This window comes from Medicago sativa, chromosome 4 (assembly GCF_051527215.1).
Source record: "Medicago sativa cultivar Bolivia chromosome 4, Bolivia_mono, whole genome shotgun sequence".
Lineage (NCBI taxonomy): Eukaryota > Viridiplantae > Streptophyta > Magnoliopsida > Fabales > Fabaceae > Medicago > Medicago sativa.
Genome location: NC_140752.1, coordinates 12,879,326 through 12,902,378, shown reverse-complemented (window position 1 = coordinate 12,902,378; position 23,053 = coordinate 12,879,326). Strand labels below are relative to the sequence as shown.

The 23,053-nt window shown below is 35.6% G+C and overlaps 1 protein-coding gene across 1 annotated transcript in view; it reads right to left on the bottom strand.

Annotated features, from left to right (window-relative positions):
- Nucleotides 1-3,507: 3,507 nt before the first annotated feature.
- Nucleotides 3,508-23,053, bottom strand: part of LOC146926432 (putative receptor-like protein 8) — a 29,820-nt gene continuing 10,274 nt past the window's right edge. The window contains exons 3-6 of the mRNA XM_085706909.1: nucleotides 6,014-6,265; nucleotides 4,609-4,671; nucleotides 4,303-4,497; nucleotides 3,508-4,200 (exon numbers count right to left, since the gene is read on the bottom strand). Of these exons, the coding sequence (XP_085563035.1) occupies nucleotides 4,043-4,200; nucleotides 4,303-4,497; nucleotides 4,609-4,671; nucleotides 6,014-6,265 (668 nt within the window). The 3' untranslated portion in view covers nucleotides 3,508-4,042. The remainder of the gene's footprint in view (nucleotides 4,201-4,302; nucleotides 4,498-4,608; nucleotides 4,672-6,013; nucleotides 6,266-23,053) is intronic.

Below are 23,053 nucleotides of genomic sequence, written 5' to 3'. Positions count from 1 at the left end.
AACTAAACTAAACTTGGAAAACAATTAAAAACACTAAAAATAAAGGGAGAAATCATAGAATTGCCATAGCATAAGATAGAAGAAAGTACATTAAAAATGCACTGATCAATTACTCATGACAGCAACTGCACCTTCTAGCTGTGCAGGTCGCTGCAGCTGCTTCTTATTAGCATTTCTCCATTCTTCCAACAAGTATTTAGCTCTTTCAACCACACTTGTGTTATTTTCAGTCAACTGCTGCCACAAATTAAGATTTCTACTCTTCCAAATGCTCCATAGAGTCGTGGCAATAAATTCAGCTTGCGACGCAGCTGCATCTTCCAACACATGAAATATTATCTCCGGCGCATCATCAAACCTATGTAATAACGGCTCAATTAAGGACCACACTCCTACTGCTGTTCAGCTTGACTACTTGATTAGTATTCATATGTGAACAATAAATTTGTAATTCGTGTAATTCCATTTACTTCCACCTGGTCAATGAATTCAAAATTTTTTCAGCTTCTTCCTTTCTACTATCGTTATAAATCAAAACATTGATACGAGAACTTTAATCCAATTCACCCATTTAATTATGCATCATTTACTGTAGAATCATAAAAAAAACAACCTTTAACCTCCCATGATATAACGTATCAATAACTTCTATTGACCAAATGATTTAAATTTTCCATTCCAAATTGATCCATTAATTAAATAACATAATGAGTTCATCTTTAGGAAAATATGCATATAGCATTTCATTAGATATTAAGTCGTTAATACAAGACTGTATATTCATATAAATTTGGGAGCTAGCTCGAGATGTGACACATATGAGTTTGTTAAAAAAGAATGACGCAAATGTATACATCCATAATAACACCGAAATCGGTAATGTCTCCACTACGAAATCAACTTTCTTCGAGTCCACAGTGAAATCAACATTCGCCAATTGTAAATCCTTTATCCATATAGTTTTGGATAATACATAATTTCCCTCGTCGTCCCGGGTACATATTCCTATCCCCACTTCGTTACGGGAGTTTGAGAATGATGCATCGACGTTGCACTTCAACCTTCCTCTTGCCGGTTTCTGCCACCATTGCTCTGCGATTCCTTATGCTTGATGTGTTGATGTCATATTGTTTCCGATATTCCTCCAACAAGTGATTCACATGCTCCAAAATGAAGCTGTCTGTTTCTGTTATCTGTTTCCTGATTGTAGTTGGGTTGCTGCAGAACTGCGAACATAACATCCTCCACACTGTTAAGTTGCTGTATTATTAGAGGATCAATAATGTTCCAAAGTCCACTTGCGTGCCATATATTAACTGCTTTGGAACAACAACAAAAAACAAGTGAAAACTGTCCTCATCTGCTGCGTTACAGACCACACAATTAAGAGGACACACAATCAAGAGTTCATCTTTATGACTTCAAATTCTCTACATGAACTTGGAGTGTATGTGTCTGTGTATTGATGAAAGGCAACTTTTGTCACCCGCCACATTTATAAAACATCACAAATGTTTTTGAAAGGTTTTACTAGCACATTTTATAATTAAAAAGTACAGAAATGTTTAATCTGATGTTAAAGATCAAATTTTTGAATATTAGAAAATTATAAGAAAACTAGTGTAACAACAAGATGCAAGTTTTAATATATTTCATGAACTGGTTCCTCTAAAGAAAAAGGATTACAATAGAGAATTACCCAAGGTTGAAAATCAGATTACAATAGAGAAGTCCAATAAGGAAAAGAGAGGAATTAAACTATCTACTAAAACTAGAACAACATGGCCTCCCACAAGAAAAAACAACACCTAAGCCAAACATTCTTGGCACACAAAAAGGCCAACTCTTGCTATAGTAGGAAAACAAATTACCCATTAGTAGCTAAACGTATCATAGTTGTGATGTGAGTGGGTGTTCTTACTTAGTGGGTTGAGAATAGAAATCTTAAACAAGAAAACCAGTTTTAAAAAGGATTTTATGTACTTAATTTTTAGCAAGATGTCATTTAAGTATCTCGTATCAACAAAATTGGAATCTAAGGAAACGTAATCGAGTAGAAATATAAGATCACAAATCCTCGGTACAATCCAATATCTTCATCCTGTGCCACGATAGGATACCTGCATAGACCATATTTGGCAGTTATACATGAACACTGAAGCACTTTAGCTTCTTATATTCCCCATCAGTGTGTGCTTACCACCGATTATAACATCTTCAAATCGAATATTTCAATTTTTGCACCAATAAACGGAATTAATCTTTTAGATTTGTTACTATTTGAAATTATTTAGATATAATGTGTGCACATATATCAGTGTGTCCATGACTATTAAATGATGATTCAAAAAACAAAGCTTACGAACAATCATAACTAACCGGAAATGGCATCTAATACTAACGGGAGTGACGACTCCTCTGGTAACAACTTCTTTTGTTTATTACCCATACAATGTAATTAAAAATATAAGAGATTATTAATGAACCCAGGGTCAACAGCTAATTGTAATCTCAAGGATATAAACAAAGTAAGATACATTTACATTCGAGGTATGAGAAAAATATAGAAAAATGCTTTTGCAAAAACCACAAAAATTGCGCAAAAGTGTTAATACGAGCAATAAACCTTTCAATGAGGGTTGTAAGTTATTACTTGTATTCTATGAAAGAAACTGTAAAACATAGGGTCTCAAAATGAATTACTTACAAAAGTTGATGTATTAAGAATGAGGGTTGTAAGTTATTACTTGTATTCTATTAAAGTAGCATTTTACGAAGATTTTTACAAAGAAATAATCATGTCCTGAGCGAAAACCAGATCAGCTCTTAACAGTTCACGCGGTTCCATGACAAAATCGTTTATACATTTGTTCCAAGAAGCTGGTCAGAGCGGCTATAATTGAACGATTTTAACAACTATGTTCAATTATTTATTAGATTTGCAAGAGAATAGGGCACCTAGAACAAACTTGTGTCCTACAAAATTTACAGCCCCTTCTGAGATATATCACTCCTAGCAGTTTGGCAAAAGTAATTCCCACAAATAACAAAATGAATCTTAAGTTCACCATCATTGTCTATGGGTGTTTCTTCGGTTTTCCTCGGCGATTGTTTGAAACTCTTTTCTCATTGTTTGAAACTCTTCGGTTTTCCTCGGCGATTGTTTCTTCGGTAACTAATTACAATATTTTGTTTTAGAGAACAAACTAAAAAAAATTCACTTCGAAGTAAAATAAATTTACATTATTAGCTAAATATATCATAGTTGTTGTGAGTGTGTGTTCTTCTTAGTGGATCGAGAATAGAAATCTCTTCTTGTTTGAAACAGAATGTTATCTACTTATGTTTGAAGATGTAATTTAAGTAACAACTATCAACGAAATTGGAATTTAAGGAAACATAATCGAGTAGCTAGCAATAAAAGATCAAAAGTACTTGCTGTTAGGTTGGTTTTTTAATGTTTTGGGCACGAATCCTCGGTTTAAGCCAATAACTCCATCCTGTGCCACAATATCTGCATCAACCAAAAAATTAATATGGTATTTACACAAGAACACTGAAGCAAATAAACTTCAACTATTCCCCAGTGTGTGCACAACAAATATAATGTAGCAGTTTTTGCACAAATAAGGTAATTAATTATTCTTAAACATTTGTTACTAATTCAAATTATTCGAATGTAATTTGTGTCGTCCATTTTCAAAGAAAAGAGGTAATTAATTTTATTTTTTTGAGAGAAAAAGAGGTAATTAATATGACAGACAAATATGCCCAAAAAGTTAATAGAAGATAGAGAAAAGGTTCATTAACTGCATCTTATCCTGTGCAACATTGCACAGGTTAGAAAAACCCTTCTTAAAAATGTTCTCAACAAAATTAGGATGTGTTTGACCACTAATTAATTTATTTAGAATTATTCTATTCAATTTAATTAGAGATTGTAAACTCATTAACATAGAGCCTCTATTGAGAATATGATTTATATCGTAGATTGTAAATTCCTAAACAAAAAGTTCGAATTTCTCAAATAGAATAAATTTTCCTATAAAATGTTTTGCCATAAATAGTGGTAATAAATTTTGTGGTTCTTCGTAATAGTTGAAACAACATTAATAGTAAAAGTACCTTCATTGTGCAGGGAACCTCTAAGTTGATTACGACTCAAGTCCAATAGTTCTAGCCGACTAAATTTGGCAAAATCTGTTGCAAGGACATAATATATTTCTTTTTTTCAAAATGAAAATGAAAACATTCGTCATAATATAATTAGAGAGAGAACAAATTATATTAAAAAAAACGTACCATGAGCGGAGAAGTTTTCCATCAAATTATTACCCAACTTCAAAGTTGTTAGAGCAGTCAATCCATTCAAACTTGGCAAGATGCTACTATTTAGATTGTTCCATGTAAGGTCTAATGTCTCCAACGTTTTATGTCTTGGAAATCCTTCAAGAGAAGCATAGTAAGCTATGAGAAGTTTACACTCGATAACAAAGTCTGAATTTCTCAAACAGAATAAATTTTCCTATAAAATGTTATTCCATAAATAGTAGTAATAAATTTTGTGTTTCTTTGTAATAGTTGAAACAACAATAATAGTAAAAGTACCTTCAACAGTAAGTCGATTGCGATTCAAGTCCAATAGTTTTAGCCGGCTAAATTTGGCAAAATCTGTTGCAAGGACATAATATATTTCTTTATTAAAAATGAAAATGAAAACATTTGTCATAATATAAGAATAGAAGATGTGTACCTAAAGTGTATAGAGAACAATTGAACTCGTTGTAACCCAGAATCAAACTCCTTAATGATGTGAATCCATGCATACTTGTTATGATGTTGCAGTTTAACCCATTTTGGGAAAGGTCTAAGACCTCCAACTCCTTTGATCTCAAAAATCCTTGGAACAATATACATAACAAAAAGCTTTTGTTAATTAATTTAAATTCCTACCAATGATTCAATTTTGAACACCTATTTTATCACGTTCTTAAAAATAAGTGTCTTGAATCCTATTCATCACTATATACTCCATAAATAATACCTTGAGCGGAGAAGTTTTCCATCGAATTACCACCGAGGTACAAAGTTGTTAGAGCAGTTAATCCATTTAAACTTGGCAAGATGCTACTATTTAGATTGTTCCATGTAAGGTCTAATGTCTCCAACTTTTTAAGTCTTGGAAAACCTTAAAAAAAAAAATAGTAAAATTTTTTTTTTCAACCGATTATTTTTTTGTTAAGTAGTCTAGTTGCTAGAATTTACCTTTTTAAATGTGAATAAGTGGGGTGTCCGGGGTCTGAACCCCGGCCCCTGCATATAATAATGCATGTCCCTGCCAATTGAGCTATGCTCATGATAGAGACTTTTTCAACCGCTTTATTTCAACTATTTTAGTAGTAAAAAAGTAAAGTCATGAAAAATTTTTTTAGAGAAGTCATGAAAAAACTTTAACACATTCAACCATGAGAAATAGAAAGTGGAAACTCATTTGAGTGTGTCTCGTGGTATTAATTTGAGATCATAGAATGCACTAATCTTAAGATTTTAAGTTCGATTCTCTCTTTTTACCCATTTTCTTGGGCTTGTTTGACTCTTTCAAAGAAAATAAAAAATGAAACGGGAAACCAATTTCATCTCCTCGGAGGTTTTTTAAATGATACAAACAAACACCCCTCTTGTTTTTAGATAGACACCAACCACTCTTACTTATTGTTTCAAAAAAGCAAATTAATTAACTTTATTTTTGTTTTGAAGGACATATTTTATTTTTCTAAGAAATTATATAAGTACAACCATTTTAAAATCTTTTGAGACAACTTTCTCTCTCCCATTCTCATTACGTTCTTATTTTCTCTCTTGATCTTTCTCTCTCTATTGAAGAAACATGACATACTCCCTCCGTTTTTAAATATAAGCAAAATTTACTTTTTAGGTTCATTCATTTAATGATGTATGTGGTCCATGTTATGATCAGATAGTAACTAGTCAAGGGATAATTCAGTTAGGTGACCAGGAGAGATGTTAGAGCACTTGACTCTTTTCCAAGAACAACAGTTGCTACCTCTATCATCAACCCATGAAACCAATTCTTTGCTAGCTGTGTTCAAAGAATCTCCTTCATCTTGTGACACGAAGTAGTGCTTGATCTCCAACAGCCCTATTCTCTCTTTCTCTAAGCAACCGTTACATCCTTGATTTCCCATTAACATCAATGTCACAAAATATAAATGTATGTATTTTGTGTGCAGTTTTGCTCCGAATCCTATAATCACCTCATATATATTATATATACTAAAATTATGGGATATTTTCTATTACAAGAAACTTCGTCCAAGCACAAGAAAGACTTGGAGTTGACTAGAGATGATGACATTTAAGAAGGATGCTAAACTTATCTTGCATGATATCCAATACGTATGTGAGCATTAGTAGTTTAGTTGTTGCTTTCAATATTGCAATCTTATCTTTCAAAAAAAAAAAAAATTTATGAGAGTCTTTGTTTGATGGTTTGAAGGAGAGGGGATGTAAGGATTTGAGTGGTAAAGAGGTCATTTGTTCAACTTCTCCCTCTAACAAATAGCATAGTGAGTAATTAACTACTAGCATAGGTCATTAAAAAAAAAAAAATTCACCAGAGTCAAATAAGATTAAAGTTATGGTTGTATTGGAAAAAACTCAATAGATCATTTTTTTAATTTTTGCCCCTTCACAACTATTTGTATGGTTACATGTGCAGTATTTAAATTGAAACATTCTCCCAATTTATTTTACAATATCAATAAATCATTAATTTTTTCCTTCTATTATATTTTTTTTTTTGTATTAGAATTTTTCATTCCTGTTCTATGTTCTAAGTCAGTAAAATTTAGCTAACAGGGAAAGGAAAATCAAAACTCCAAAAAATTCTTGTTCTCTTCAAACTGAGATTCATGTTCTATGTTCTTTGTTCCTCTCTACATCTGAAAAATATGGAATCAGTGAGGAGAGGAAAAGGTATTACTTTCTAAACTGAAACCTTGATGTAGCCATATTTAATTTTGATATACCGTCAGTGTAAAATAAATTACACTATCAATAAATCACAATCAATCATATGTACGTCTTTAGAAGTAGTTATCAGAAGTTAAATGGTTTTAATGATATGACAATTGCGAGTGTAAAAAGTCTTTAAATTGACGGCGCATATAAATTAAACTTATAGGAAGTGAAAGATGTTACCTGAAAAATATGAGAACATATCATTCAACTTTGTAAGTGTCTTTCTTAAGAATCATTGAAATCTGAAGTCTTCTGCTAAATGCTTGATTAAATAGCAACCGGTTTTGGAACTCCGACACAAATGGGAACCACGATAAAACTCACCGAAATAATACTTTTAACTAATACTAGTTTAGAGACCCGGCGTTGCCCGGGTTAGATATTAAATAAGTTTTATAAGTTTGTGTGCACGAATACACGTGTCAGTATATTAGATTGAATTTATTTAAATTTAAAATTATAATAATATCATAAAAATATATCTAACAAAAATTCTATTACACATGTCGTTTTAAGTTTTAATATATCGAACAAAAAATCACGGAAACTGCCGTGACAAAATCTTATTAAGCTGCGAAATATGCAAAGAATGGTAGGAATACATTTATTGTCTCATGAGTTTAATGATATTACAATTCTAAAATTAATATTATATTTAAAAGATAATAAAATGTGAACAGAAATGAATACACGATCATGTAAGAGCTTTTCTCATTGTGTCATACATGGAACTCAGAAAATAATAAAATGTGAACAGAAATGAACACACGATCATGTAACTGCTTTTCTCATTTTGTCATACATGGAACTCAGTATTCAATAGCTTCCTCTCTTTCTAACGTGAGTCCAAGTATAGCTTTTGAAAATGGCTTCTGGTACCATGCAATTTCCATATAACAATATTTAATAATGTAGCAATATAGTTCTTTTTTCTTTGTTTCCATACATAGTATGTTTACAGTTTTAGTGGAAATTTGAATACTTTGTTTTTGTTTTTCAACAAAAAATTAGATGGTACAGTGTGAGTTTTTATGAGCTTATAATTAATTTAGTTTAAAATTGGAAATTGATTTAGGAAAATTCTATGGTGAAGTCATGAGAATGACTTTTCTGGTGAAGTTAACACTATAACATCAAAAATGTAGTGAGTAACACCCCACTGTTTGTACAATGACATCAAAAGTTCAGTCCTCATAGTATCATCAATTCATCAGATTAACAAGACCACACTTAATCTAATTTTATCCTACCTTGTTTTAAGCGTAACACCCCACAAAGTGTAACACTTAAGACTATCACATAATATCATCAACTCTGTTTGCATGTTAAAGATTCCAACAATAAAATAGTACATGTAAGTCCAAGATGTTGCAAGCATTACTAGATGAATTACTATTGATCATTAATCAGTAATCAACAATTTAAAAATGAATCAAACCTTAAGATCAAAATTAACTTTTTCAAAAAATTCAGTTTCATGACTGCACCGTAGAAGCTCCCATTGATTTAACTACATTGGACAAATTGTTAAGCCATATAGAAGTAAATAAATAAACAAATTACATTCAAGAGACTGTGCCTAATATGCAAAATAACTAGTATAAGTAGAATGACAAAACACATTTTATATTGTTTGTAGTATTCTATTTAGTTGTTTGCTATAAGTAGAATGACAAAACACATTTTTTATTTGTAAATCAAAATTCATGAGATTTTCTTTGTAAATCAAAACCCTGCAATATTTACAAAGAAAAACCTTGCTACTAAGAAGATTAATCGAGGCAAATTTACTTGATTTTTCTGCACTTTTTCAAACATTGTTCTTGCAAGCGGTTCTCTATTCTGTCAGAATTTTGAAGTTGTGTTATTGTGTTCTTGATGTTGAGTTTGACTGGTATTGTCTTAGCTACGGGTGTGGCAGATATGGTGCGGCGTTCATATATTCCAATTATCATATGTACACTTTTCCACTCTTGCACCACTTGAGATAGGTGTGTTGTACTTGTACATTAATCAAATTACGTTGCCTTTCAAAAGAAAAAGAAAAAATCTTGCTAAGCATGCTTGACTACTTTTTTTTTTTTAGAGCAATAAACTTGTAGCATTTCATTATAAATCAAATCATGGAAATATGTCGGTACATCATTAAAATAAGCGTTCACAATTGACCTATTAGAAAGTGTTGTCTTCATATTTTAGTCAGATTGATTACTCATTGTTATAGCTTGTATGTTCATTTCGACAAATTGTTGTGTTCCTGCATTCTACACCCGAGTTGCCGATCAGTAGAGACTAGACAACTTAATTAGAAGATTGTGATACAAATAAGTAAAATCTTATGCTGATGAAATCTTCTGTAATATAGAAGGGAGATCTTTTGTCAAATTTGATTAAAATATGTTCAGATTTAAAAACTCTTATATTGAATTTGTATGTTGTGAATTGTGATATTTGGAATAAATTTTCTTATGAAATAAACTTTGATAGATTGGTCTAGGCATTGCTTTCTTAATGTCTTTCTTCTATTATTTAGATAATTGTGGCTAAGGCTTAGGAAGATTACTACAATTTGTCAAAAGGCAAATAGAGAACTATGCTATAAGTGAATTTCGTATCTCATCCTACTTGCTTCTCACGCGTCTTACTACATTTTGGGTTGTGTCTTTCAAAAGCAAAAAATGCCTTGAAAATCCCTCCATTTTTCAGATAAAACTTCATTATGAATCCAAAAATAGGGTGAGATGTATTGTGGGTGCGAAAAGAAACTGTCATACTAGTCTCTACACTATAACAGATAAAATTTCATTATGATAAGATCAAGATAAAACAATATATATAAAATAGTTAATACTATGCTATAACCTGATGTTTTTACAATAATATAATATATATGATAATTAATATTTGTAGTCCTAAAATGCATTTTATGAATAAAAAAAATTGTATATATAAAATAGTTAACTTTTCAATAAATTTGTGCAAGCTCTTACATGGATAGTCAGTGTAGATTGAAGTTTTATGCATACAATCAAATAAGAAAATGTTGAGTATATGAAGGAAGAAAACAAGTTGTTGTGTCCAATAAGAAAATAATTTCACATGAACAATTGACTAGTCAAAATATTAAATATTTTCCAAGAAAATCAGAGCAAATTGTTGAGTCAAATAATAGAGACAAATGAACAGAAAATAGAAAATAAAAGCTATGAATGGACAGAATGTGAAATTTGTGGAAGATAAATGATAATGAAGAAAGTCTCACTACATGTTAAAACATCAAACAGACCTTGCGTATTGGATTGGTCACATAATTTGATTAGAGACCAAATTATGTTACATCAAAAGTCTTGTATAAACTGCACGAGTCAATAAAGATGAAATAAAATTGTAGAATATACTGTAAGAGCCAAAACTCCAATATCTTTTTTGGAGTTGATCAAGTTAGCCTCTTCAATGGGCTAACATAAGATATAGACATGTGATGTTAGTCTTAAACCAAATTGCACGGTCAATGATAATCAAGTTCACTACAAAACATTCCCATCTAATCAAGATATAGACACGTGATGTAGTCCAAACCAAAATGCACGGTCCATTCCTTTATTACAAGAACAGCTTCTTAGTATGTTTCTAGCATTTCATCTTAATTTCTCATCTTTATTACAAGATGTTTTATCTTGGTTTTCGGGTGTCAAACATTGATTACGTTCGAACCTTTTAACCGGTGATATCTCATTTTTTCTTGGGAAGGGAAAAAGTAAGCAAAACCCTTGAGAATCGAGGTCCGGGAGTTGTTTTCGCTACGGGAAGGTGTTAGGCACCCATAACGACTATAGTAACCTATAGGAACCGTCTTTAATTTCTACGCGCGCGCTTTATTTTTAAATGCTATTTTGAAGTGTTATTTACACCTAAAGTTTGCTAAATGAAGAATTGGAGGGAGAAGAATGTTTTTGGATTTTTATTTTATTTGAATTGAAGAAATTTTGTTCCTTGCCTACGTACCCGTTTAAGGGATCAAATCCACCGTAGTTCTCTCTCAAAAAATATTTTTGTTTTTGTTGGTTGATTTTAAGTTTGAAAATGGAGTTTGAAGAATAGAAAGAGGCCTCAAGGGCATGAGATTAGGAAATTGTGAGGTTGAATTAGTCATTTGCAAAAACAAGTCAAAGTATGATTAACTTTTATTGAAATTTGATTAAGAAAATGAAAAGGAAAATCAATGGGGTTTTGACCCCAAGGTTTATTATGAAAAATGCTTGAGTGAAGTTGTTCACATTTGTTTGGAAAATTGGATTTTTCTAAGTATAAGTCCTAGGCATTCATCTAAACATACAATCCTAAACATACATCTAAACATGCATATTCTAACTATATAGTGATGTGTGTGCATGTGTCGGTGCTTGTGTCAGTGTACATCATTAGAGTCCATTGTCCTTTACATCATATCCTAGATACATTCTATGGCCTCTTTGTCAAGAAAATTAAGAGTGCATGAAGGAAAAATATTACAAAACTCCTAAGTGTTTACATCCTAACTTTGGTACAAATTAAATTGCAAGAAAGAAATAGAGATGAATACGGGATGAAATGGAGATGCTCATGAAGTGATGAAACATGAAATGAGAGGAGTTAGTAGCACATGACAATATCAAAGAAAATAAAGCAAGAGAAACACTAGAATATAAAGGATAGAAAATGAGTGCAAACATGGCTAAAATTTATTCATAGAATGCAAGAACCATATGACCTATAATTCTCACATTCCAATGCATTTTTAAAGGTTTAGAAACAAGTCTTGGAATGGGAATTAAGGCAACATGATTTACTTGGCATTTTAGAACAAATTTTAAGCATTTTTTGCATTATTTACACAATGACTTGTAAGCTAAGTAACCTACCAAGATTCACAATTATGCAACAATATTAAACACAAACAGTAGCTAAAACCTTATGAAATCAAGTGGTATAGGTCACCAATATTCATCAAGCAATTTGGATTAAAATCAATCAAATTTTCATTTATTTTTTTTTAGCACAAAATATCACAAAATAGTAGGAAAATTAGCCACATTATGTTCACCAATCTTTAATATGCAAAATTATCACAAGAACACTACAAAGTTATCAAGAAATGTGTATGCAAATTTTTAGGATTTTTAAAGCATTTTTAAGACACAAAAACATATAAAATTTCACAATTTTTAACCAAAATAGTAAACAATTGTCAAGAAATATATCACACACTTTTTAACCAAGATTCAATATATGAAAATATCACAAAAATATCAAGAAAATAGTTAAGAACACATAGGAATTTTTTTAGGAATTTTTTAAAGGATTTTTAGGCTAAAAGTGCAAGAAAATCACTAATTCTAAAAAAAATAGCAAAGAAAATGCTTCAAATATTTTCCTCAGGCTTTAGCACAAAAAAAAAGTCACACAAATGTTAAGGAAAATATCAAGAACACATAAGAAAAATTCTAGGATTTTTTATGAGAAGATTGAGCAAACAGAGGTGTGAATATCAAAAAAAACAAGAACATGCAGGAATGGGGGGGGTGGATATAGCAAAACCAGCAGACAGGTAAGGAACTGGGCCTAAGGACGGGTCAGGGTGGAACCAAGGGTTGAACCGGTTCAGTGGCCTATATAAGGCCTTGAACCGGTTCAAGGTTCACTTTCCCATTCCCTTTCTCTCACTAAACAAAGACTTAGAGAGAGAGAGTCTGCAAATGACTCTCTCTTCTCCGACGAGACACTCCACTTCCGACGTGGTGGCCCATGGTGGCGCCGCCGCGTCGGAGCTTCAACCTTCTCCGATCTAAAAAACAAGCACATCTTCTTAAAGCTCTTTCCCTCCTTTTTATGATTCTGAAAACGTTTTCTTGAAAACGAGCTTAGATCGAAGCAGATCTAGGATTGTATCGTTCGGTTCTATATTTTCAACTTTCATGAAACGAAACCCTAACCTACTCGATTTTCTTCCCTGATTATGGAATTGAACTCGTATTTGAAAAACAAACGGTGAATCTTCATGATTTTTCGAATTAGGGTTTCGTTTCGAATTTTTCTTTGAATTTCTTCGAAGTTCTCACTTCGATTCACCGTTTATTTTCAATCTTGAGTCTTCGATGATGATTTAATAGTGCAGACGAGAAGATTCTTTGAATATACCTGGATTTAATGGAGGTTCGAACGAAATCCTTGAGAAAACCTTCGATTCTTCTTCTTCTCCCTCTCTTTGACTGTGATCGTGTGAATCCACTGGATTTGCACTTGAATTGCAGTCCTCACAGTTCGATGATGATGATTCTTCGAAGAATCTCTGAGAACTAGCACGAAATCCACTTCGATGTTGCTCAATTGATGATTCTGGAAATTTCTTAGGGTTTGCGCGTGATTTTGCTAATTTCTTTGTGAAATTGAAGTGATTTTGATGAATGTAATGGTTTCGTGATGTTGAATTTGGCAAAAAAAACTGAAGGATTTGGTGATGAATTTGTTGTTTGGAAGTGTAACTGAATCGGTTAGGGTTTGAAGATTCGTTGAATCTTCAAGCTGTTCTTGAACTTTCTGGGTTTGATCTGTTTTGGTGAAGTGAGAGAAACTGAAATGTGTTTGTGATGATTTTTGGATGAGTTGGCGTGAAGTGAATGGTTCTGCAATGATTGAGGCCTTTTATAGGCTGACACCTGTGCCTGAGACCCAGTAATGAGCTGACACGTGTTATGGAATGATGATCTGGACAAAATTTGGACAAAAGGACCAATCTGCAAATTCTTAAAACTAAAGGGCCAATCTGCAAATTTAAAGAAATTATTCTGCAAATTTAAAAAACTTAAAAAACAAGAATTTTCGAAATAAAGGACTAAAAAATATTTGATACTAGGATAGGGACCAAAATGCAAAATTTTTGGAAATTTGGGACTTAGAATGAAAAAGGTAATAAAATTGAATTAAAAAACGTAATTTGAAATAAACGTAAAGTGAAACGACTAAAATTTGACAAAACGGACTAAAATGAACCCATGGCCTAAATGAGGTACTTCAAAGTAACCTCTCTCTGCCGAAATTTCGTGTGAAATGACCAAAATGCCCCTGGGGCTAAAACGACTGAAAATGACTCAGATACAAATTTAAAAGTGGATTTTTAACAGGGATTGAATCAAAGACTCATACAAGCAAAATTAAAAGACTCAGAGACAATTTTTAGGATTTGAACAGAGTTTTGAAACTTGAAATGACCAAAATGCCCCTAGGGGCAAAACTGGCATAAGAATGACTTCAAATGCAATTTTTAAAATGGATTTTGACATAGAATGAAACAGAGACTCATTCAAATCAAATGAAAAGACTCAAACAAATTTTTAAAAGACTGAAAGAAATTTTAACATGGGAAATGACTAAAATGCCCCTAGGGGCTAAACTGACTAAAAAAATGACTCAACTGATATTTTTTGAAATGAATTTTGACATGAGATTGAAACAAGGACTTATACAAACCAATTTAAAAGACTCAAACAATTTTCAAAGATTAAAATGAGTTGAATGCAGGAAATGACTAAAATACCCTTTTATGTGAATTTTGCAAATAACATTGAAATAAAATGCAGGGAAAGATGCAATTGATCAGAGACAGTTCAAATGACTTATAATGCAAGAAAAAAAAAGAATTGAATAAGTATTTTTAGGTCCAAAATTAGGGTATAACAGCTGCCCCTATTTAAGTTTCTTTGTCCGGAGAGTCAAGAGACGAAGTCTTAGAGTTGACGGGACGAAGATACTTAAATATTAACATTTGCACTGCTTTTGGACATAAAAATACGTTTTCAGAGTTGAAAAACATGAATGTTATGCAATATGTTGATTATGAATGCAAGACAAACAACTGGAGTCTATGGAACCTATCATGTCACTGGGGATTCAGATAGACACTGTCAGGGTAGACAAACCAGGGATAGAAAGTAAGGTACAAGCTGCTCTTTGGGTCGAGCTAGTCACTTGACCAAGGAATACAAAACAAGAGATAGGTGCAAGCTGTTCTTGGGATTGAACTTGACACTTGACCGGAAACATAGACATATAGGCAGATACAAGTTGTTCTTTGGATCGAACTCGACACTTGATTGAAGATACAAACAGATAGGCAGACACAAACTGTTCTTTGGATTGAACTGGCCGTTTGGCTGGAGACATAGACAAAAGGGTTGATACAAGCTGTTTCTTTGGATCGAACTTGCTTGTTGGATTATCACCACATCATGTGGGAGAGTGCAGACTGTTCTCTTAGATCGAACTTGTCGTTTGACCGATAACAAAGCATAAGCTGGGTACAAACTGTTCTTCAGATTGAACTTGCTGTCTGACCGATAACAAAGCATAAGCTGGGTACAAACTGTTCTTTTAGATCGAACTTGTCGTTTGTCCGGAAGCATAGGCATATAAGCTGGTACAAGTGGTTCTTTTTTTGGATCGAACCTGGCACTTGACCAGTAACAAGATACATTGGAAGTCTGGTTTAACAAGATACCTATTGAGGGTAAATTGTCATTGACTTGACTTGGAAATAGACATGACCATTTTTGTTGGCCCAAAAGCAAATTGAGAGTGAATTGACATCGATTTGAATTGAAAGTTGACATTGAAAGAGAGATTGTAGGTTGAGAATTGAGATTGAGCATAGACATAGACATAGACATTGGATTGAGAGTTGAAATTGACATTGAAATTGGATTGAAATTGGATTGAAAATTGACATTGACATTGGATATTGTCATTGGAATTGGAATTGACATTGACATTGACATTGACATTGATATTGACATTGGATATTGACATTGACATTGGCATTGGAGATTGTCATTGAGATTGGAATTGAAATTGGAATTGAAATTGGAGATTGGAAATTGCTTCGAATTGAAATTGAAATTAAGATTGCTTCGAATTTGACAGTTGACATTGAAATTGAGATTGCTTCGAATTTGACAGTTGACATGATTGGATTTGACAGTGGAATTGGAATTGAAATTGAAATTGAATTTGACAGTTGACAGTTGGATATGCAACACGTATGTATGGTATAGCAAGATTATTGGATGTATGAGCACATAAAATGCATGATTATGCATGTATGAATGCTTGGAATGCATGATTGATTGGCAGTTGGACAGAGAAGCTTCACAAAGGCAGACGAAACATTGGAAGATTGGGCACGTAGTGGCTCGTGCTGCAACATATTCACAGGGGAAAACCTCTTTGGAAAAGACCGTCGTTGAGAGACGTATCGAAACCATGGCTGAGGGCAATAAAACTTGTAAAGGATAGACCCTTGGAGGGTTCTTGGATACAGGTCGCCATTGCTAGGCGTGTCAGTGCTGGGTAAACATTGGATGTTCGCATCTGTGGTCAATGCTTTTTCAATACTTCATTCTTTTATTTTTCATTTTCAAACCCCATTTTTGCCTGAACCGCCCTTTCGGGTTTTCGATTCACCGGGGAATAAATATTCTTTTCATTGCCCCATTTTTGCCTGAATTGCCTTCATAGGTTGTCAATCAGCGGGGTGCTCATTTTTGCCTAAGCCGCCCTTTCGGGTTTTCAACTTAGCGAGCTTTTCATTTTCATTTTTTCATTTTTTTCATTTTCATTCTGTTTTTCATTCTTGCCATTGACCACAGATCATCCCGGGGAGTAACCTGCTTGTGACATGTATTGGAATTGACATTGACATTCATTCATTCATGCATGTTTCATTGAAATGTACCCTGTTGCTCAGGTTTGCTTTCAAAATAGACAAAAAAATTTTAGCTTTCAAAAGATGTTTGTTTCAGACATTGACATTATCAAATAGAAAGAAATCGTTTTGTATATAGCATTGAAAGTAGAAAGGAAAAATAGAGTTTCAAACAAAAGCACAGGCTCAAATTGATGTGGAAGAGTGAAAGTCAGCCAAAGGCATGACTTCACGGATTTACAAAGCTTGGAAAATGGTAATTTTATTGGTTGGTGATACATTGAATACGATGACCGCTATATTTCATAGAAATTTTGAATTCACAAGTACAGAAGCCTCTGATGAAGACGACCGTTGACAGTTGCAGATGCCCCAAGGGGTGATGGTGATTTGCCGGATATAGTTACTTGTCTTTTATTGTCAACCTCATTTTTGCATGAACCGCCCTTTCGGGTTTTCGGCTCATCCAGGCGCTCATTCTTGCCTGAGTTGCGTACAATCTCAGCGAGCTTTTCATATTCATTTTTTTTGTCCCTAACTTTTGCCTGGATCGCCCTTTCGGGTTTTCGATCCACCGGGAAGCGCATTTTTGCCTAGGCCGCCCTTTCGGGTTTTCGACCTACCACGCTGTTCTTTTCTTTCTAGACAAAGTATTTCTTGACTATATCGGCATTGACAGGATTTGGGAGTTCGACACCATCCATGTGTGTAAGAATCAAAGCACCACCCGAGAAAGCCTTCTTGACAACATAAGGACCTTCGTAGTTAGGTGTCCACTTGCCCCTTGGGTCGGGTTGCTGGCTTATCCTTCTTTTCAATACAAGTTCGCCTTCCTTGAATTCTCGCGGTCGGACTTTCTTGTCAAAAGCATTCTTCATTCGCACTTGATACAACTGTCCATGAGCCATAGCATCCATACGTTTCTCTTCAATCAGATTCAATTGATCATACCTACTTTGACACCATTCAGCCTCAGTTAATTTTGCTTCCATAATTACTCGAAGAGATGGGATCTCCACTTCCAGAGGGAGAACTGCTTCCATGCCATATACCAAAGAGAAAGGAGTTGCCCCGGTTGAACTGCGCACTGTAGTTCGGTAACCATGCAAGGCAAACGGTAGCATCTCATGCCAGTCTTTGTAAGTAGTGACCATCTTCTGAACAATCTTCTTGATGTTCTTGTTAGCGGCCTCAACTGCACCATTCATCTGAGGTCTATAAGGAGAAGAGTTGTGATGTTCAATTTTGAATTCTTCACATAAAGCTTGCATCATGCTATTGTTCAGATTGGAACCATTGTCAGTGATGATCTTGTTGGGAACACCATATCGACAGATGATATTATTCTTAATAAACTTGACAACCACTTGCTTGGTCACATTTGCATAGGAAGCAGCTTCAACCCACTTGGTGAAATAATCAATCGCCACTAGAATGAAACGATGTCCATTGGAAGCCTTCGGTTCAATCCTCCCGATCATGTCAATGCCCCACATAGAGAAAGGCCATGGGGAAGAGATAACATTGAGGGCATGTGGAGGCACATGAATCTTGTCAGCATAAATTTGACATTTGTGGCATCTCTTGGCATGTTTGTGGCAATCACGTTCCATAGTTATCCAGTAATAGCCGGCTCTTAACAATTTCCTCGACATAGTGTGGCCCGAAGCATGGGTCCCAAAGGTACCATCATGTACATCATGCATCAACTTCTCAGCTTCTTGTTTGTCAACACATCTCAGCAAGACCATGTCATAGTTCCTCTTGTATAGGATTTCTCCGTCCAGAAAGAATCTACTAGCCCATCGTCTCAAAGTCTTTTTATCCCTGTTGGAAGCACCAGGTGGATATTCACGATTCTGCAAGAATTGTTTGATGTTGTAATACCAAGGCTTTTTATCATTCCCATCTCTATCAGCTTGATCTGGCATATTTTCAATAGTAAACACATGAGCAGGTCTATCAAGACGCTGCACTTTGATTACAGGCACATCATTCCAGTGATTGACACGAAACATAGAAGACAAAGTAGCGAGAGCATCAGCCATCTGGTTTTCATCCCGAGGGATGTGGTGCAGTTCAACCTTTGTAAAGTATGTCAACAGACGTCTTGCATAGTCACGGTAAGGGATCAGCTTCTCATGATGAGTCTCCCATTCACCCTTTATCTGATTAATGACAAGTGCAGAATCTCCATAGATGTCAAGGTGCTTAATCCTCAGGTCGAGGGCTTCTTCAATGCCCAAGATGCATGCTTCATATTCAGCTATATTGTTTGTGCAGTCAAAAGTTATTCGAGCGGTGAAAGGAATGTGGTGCCCCTGCGGAGTTACAATGATGGCCCCAATTCCTTTACCATAAGCATTAACAGCACCATCAAACACCAATCCCCATTTGCTATTGGGATCCGGCCCTTCATTGATCAGTGGCTCTTCACAGTCTTTCGCTTTCAAATACATAATCTCTTCATCAGGGAAATCAAATTTAATTGGCTGGTAATCATCAAGAGGTTGACAAGCAAGATGCTCAGCAAGGACACTTCCTTTGATTGCTTTCTGAGCTTTGTACACAATATCATATTCAGACAACAACATTTGCCAACGCGCAATCTTTCCAGTAACAGCAGGCTTTTCAAAGATGTACTTGATTGGATCCATTCGGGATATCAACCAAGTTGTATGATTCACCATATAATGACGCAGGCGTTTGGCAGCCCAGGCTAAAGCACAACAAGTCTTTTCAAGCATTGTATACCGAGTCTCACAGTCGGTGAACTTCTTGCTCAGATAGTAGATAGCATGCTCTTTCTTACCAGTCTCGTCTTGTTGACCGAGAACACAACCCACTGAATCATCTAACACTGACAGATACATAATCAATGGCCTTCCTTCCACTGGCGGGACAAGGATAGGTGGTTCCAACAGGTATTCTTTAATGCTATCAAAAGCTTCCTGACATTCATCGTTCCATACAACAGGCTGATTCTTTCTGAGCAGTTTGAAGATTGGTCCACAAGTAGTGGTCATGTGAGATATGAATCTTGAAATGTGGTTTAGACGTCCGAGGAAACCTCTTACTTGCTTTTCAGTTTGAGGGGCCGGCATCTCTCTGACGGCTCGGACTTTGTCAGGATCAACTTCAATGCCTCTCTGGCTGATAATGAAGCCTAGCAACTTCCCAGATCGTACACCGAATGTGCATTTGTTAGGATTCAACCGCAGCTTGTACTTTCTTAATCTTTCAAACATCTTTTTCAAATACACAACATGCTGCTCTTCATCACTTGACTTCACAATCATATCATCAACATATACTTCAATTTCCTTGTGAATCATATCATGAAACAGAGTGGTCATACCCCTTTGATAGGTAGCACCAGCATTTATCAAGCCAAACGGCATCACTTTATAACAGAATGTTCCCCATGGAGTGATGAAGGACGTCTTTTCTCTATCTTCAGGAGACATTCGTATCTGATTATAACCAGAGAAACCATCCATAAAGGAGAAGACTTTGGATTGAGCAGTACTGTCAACAAGTACATCAATATGAGGCAATGGGAAGTTATCTTTTGGACTAGCTTTATTCAAATCTCTGTAATCAACACACATTCGAACTTTCCCATCTTTCTTTGGTACTGGTACGATGTTGGCAATCCACTCAGGATATTCAGCTGTCATGAGGAAACCCGCATCAATTTGCTTCTGTACTTCAGCCTTGATCTTAAGAGCCATGTCTGGACGAGACCTTCTCAATTTCTGTTTGACAGGAGGACATTCAGGTCTTGTCGGTATCCGATGTTCCACAATCTTGGGATCTAGACCCGGCATATCTTCATAGGACCATGCAAAGACATCTGGATAATCATGGAGAAGCTGAGTAATCTTCCTTTTCACTTCTAGCTCAAGTGCAGCACCAATCTTGATCTCTCGCTTGTTCTCTTCAGTACCCAGGTTGATGAGTTCAATCTCTTCCTGGTGAGGCTGAATGGCTTTTCTTTCCTGCTCAAGCAGTCGAGTGATCTCATACGGTATCTCTTCATCATCATCCTCATCTTCAGCTTCATATACAGGGAATTCAAAATTTAGAGGAACCATAGGGTCATTGTGTTCAATCTGCATAATATGATTGGGATGATTTTAGAAAAAGTTTTTCATGCAGATTTTTGAAATTAATAAGAAAAAAACAGATGTTTTGGTTTTTTCTGGCATTACCATTATTTCCAAGGAAAAGGCACTAAAAAGTAAAAAACAAAGAGTCGTGAGAAAGACGACAACTTTTATTGATAACGGCAATGCCGAAACAAACACGCCCTTACAATGATATCACTTTCGCCTTGGGCAGAGCGAAAGGATTGTTATTTTGAAAACAAGAAAACATGAGCAACAAGACACATTACATGGAAGCATGCATGACTAAGGGAACATCAATGGCCTCCCAATTTCTCACAGTGCCTCCTGGTACAACAAATGTAGGCACGTGACTACCTTCAGCAGCATCTTCAGTAATAGCATTGATGAACCCAACACTGTAAAAGGTTCCCTTTGAAACAGCAGATGTCGGGGAGAATCCAAGGCCCTCTTTACGTTTGTTTTCCAAGATCTGAATCACTTTGCCCCAGCCAGCAGCTTGCCCTGCTTGAACAGCCTTCTGGGCGTCCTTCAGTGAAGCCATGCTAGCACCAGCCCTCCGGGGCTCTGCACCCTCAACAGTCAAGCCTTGAAACGACGTCCCTTCAGCGGACCCTGCTTCAACACAAGAGAACGATGATACCTGGTTAACTAGATATGCTTCCTCACCATGCACAGTGACAATCTTACCATTCCTCATGAACTTGAGCTTCTGATGCAAAGTGGAAGTTACCGCTCCAGCGTCATGGATCCATGGTCTTCCGAGGAGACAACTGTAGGAAGCATTGATGTCCATAACTTGGAAAGTAACTTGGAATGTCTCTGGACCAATGGTAATTGGCAAGTCTACCTCCCCGAGAACATCCTTGCGTGATCCGTCGAAAGCCTTAACCAGATAGCTACTCCCCCTCAAGGAGATTCCATGATGGCTCAGTTGTCTTAATGTGGACTCAGGCATTACATTCAACGATGATCCAGTGTCCACCAAAACGTTAGATATCATATCAGACCCACAGTGCACCGAGATGTGTAGAGCCAAGTTGTGGTGCTTCCCTGCTTCGGGGAGCTCATCGTCACCAAACCCCAAGTTGTTGCAGGCAGTAATATTACTCACTATCCCATCAAATTGATCCACAGAGACTTCGTGGTCAACATAAGCTTGCTCCAATATCTTCATTAACACCTTCCTGTGAGCTTCTGAGCTCATAAGTAGAGACAAGATGGATATCTTTGATGGGGTTTGTAGCAGCTGGTCAACAATCTTATAGTCACTTTTCTTGATAAGCCTCAGGATTTCGTCCAGATTGGACTCTTCAATAGATTGGCCTGCTGGGCCGGTGTTCTTGTCAACAGGAGGAGCAACTGGTGGTGTTATTGTGGCAATAGGTGTCACCACCTTCTTTTGACACAAGGGTGGACGGATCTTTCCACTTCTCAGAGTTGTAATTTCACCGGCAACATTGTCAACTGTAGCTGGGGATACCAGAGGCACCTCCACTCCGTTCTCAATCATGGTTGCATTGTACTTGTAGGGAATTGCTTTGGTAGAGGTATAAGATACCGGACCAGGTAGCCTGATCACCAAAGGCTCAACATTCTTTGCCTGAGATACACTTTCAACAGGAGAGTCATGGAACACTGGCACAATCACACATACATCACTGGCAATCAAGTACTTGTCATCCATCAGGCTCTGGATATCATTTTGCACAACACAACAGCCCATAGGATTCCGAAGACATTCTGAACAAGAATCATGATCATGTTTGAACAGAGAAGCCTGGCAAAGTTTGACATGTAATGGCACCAAAGGAGTAACGACATTGCGGACATCCAACATGGGATCCTCTTGAGGAACGGGAACCCCTTCAAAGGCCTCAATCATGTTAACAGCAGCATGGTTTGGAAGCGGATTGTCAAGGACATGAGGAACACTGTTCTCAAAAGTCAAACGTCCTTTTTCTATCAGATCTTTCACAATATATTTCAGAGCAAAGCAACCTTCGACATCATGGCCTTGAGCACCCTGATGGAATTCACATGTTAGGTCCTGACGGAACCTGGGAGGCAATGGATTAGGCGGAGCCTTGCCTGGTCTAGTAACGCAGTGTCCCTTAGCCAATAGAGTTGGGAGCAGCTCACCATA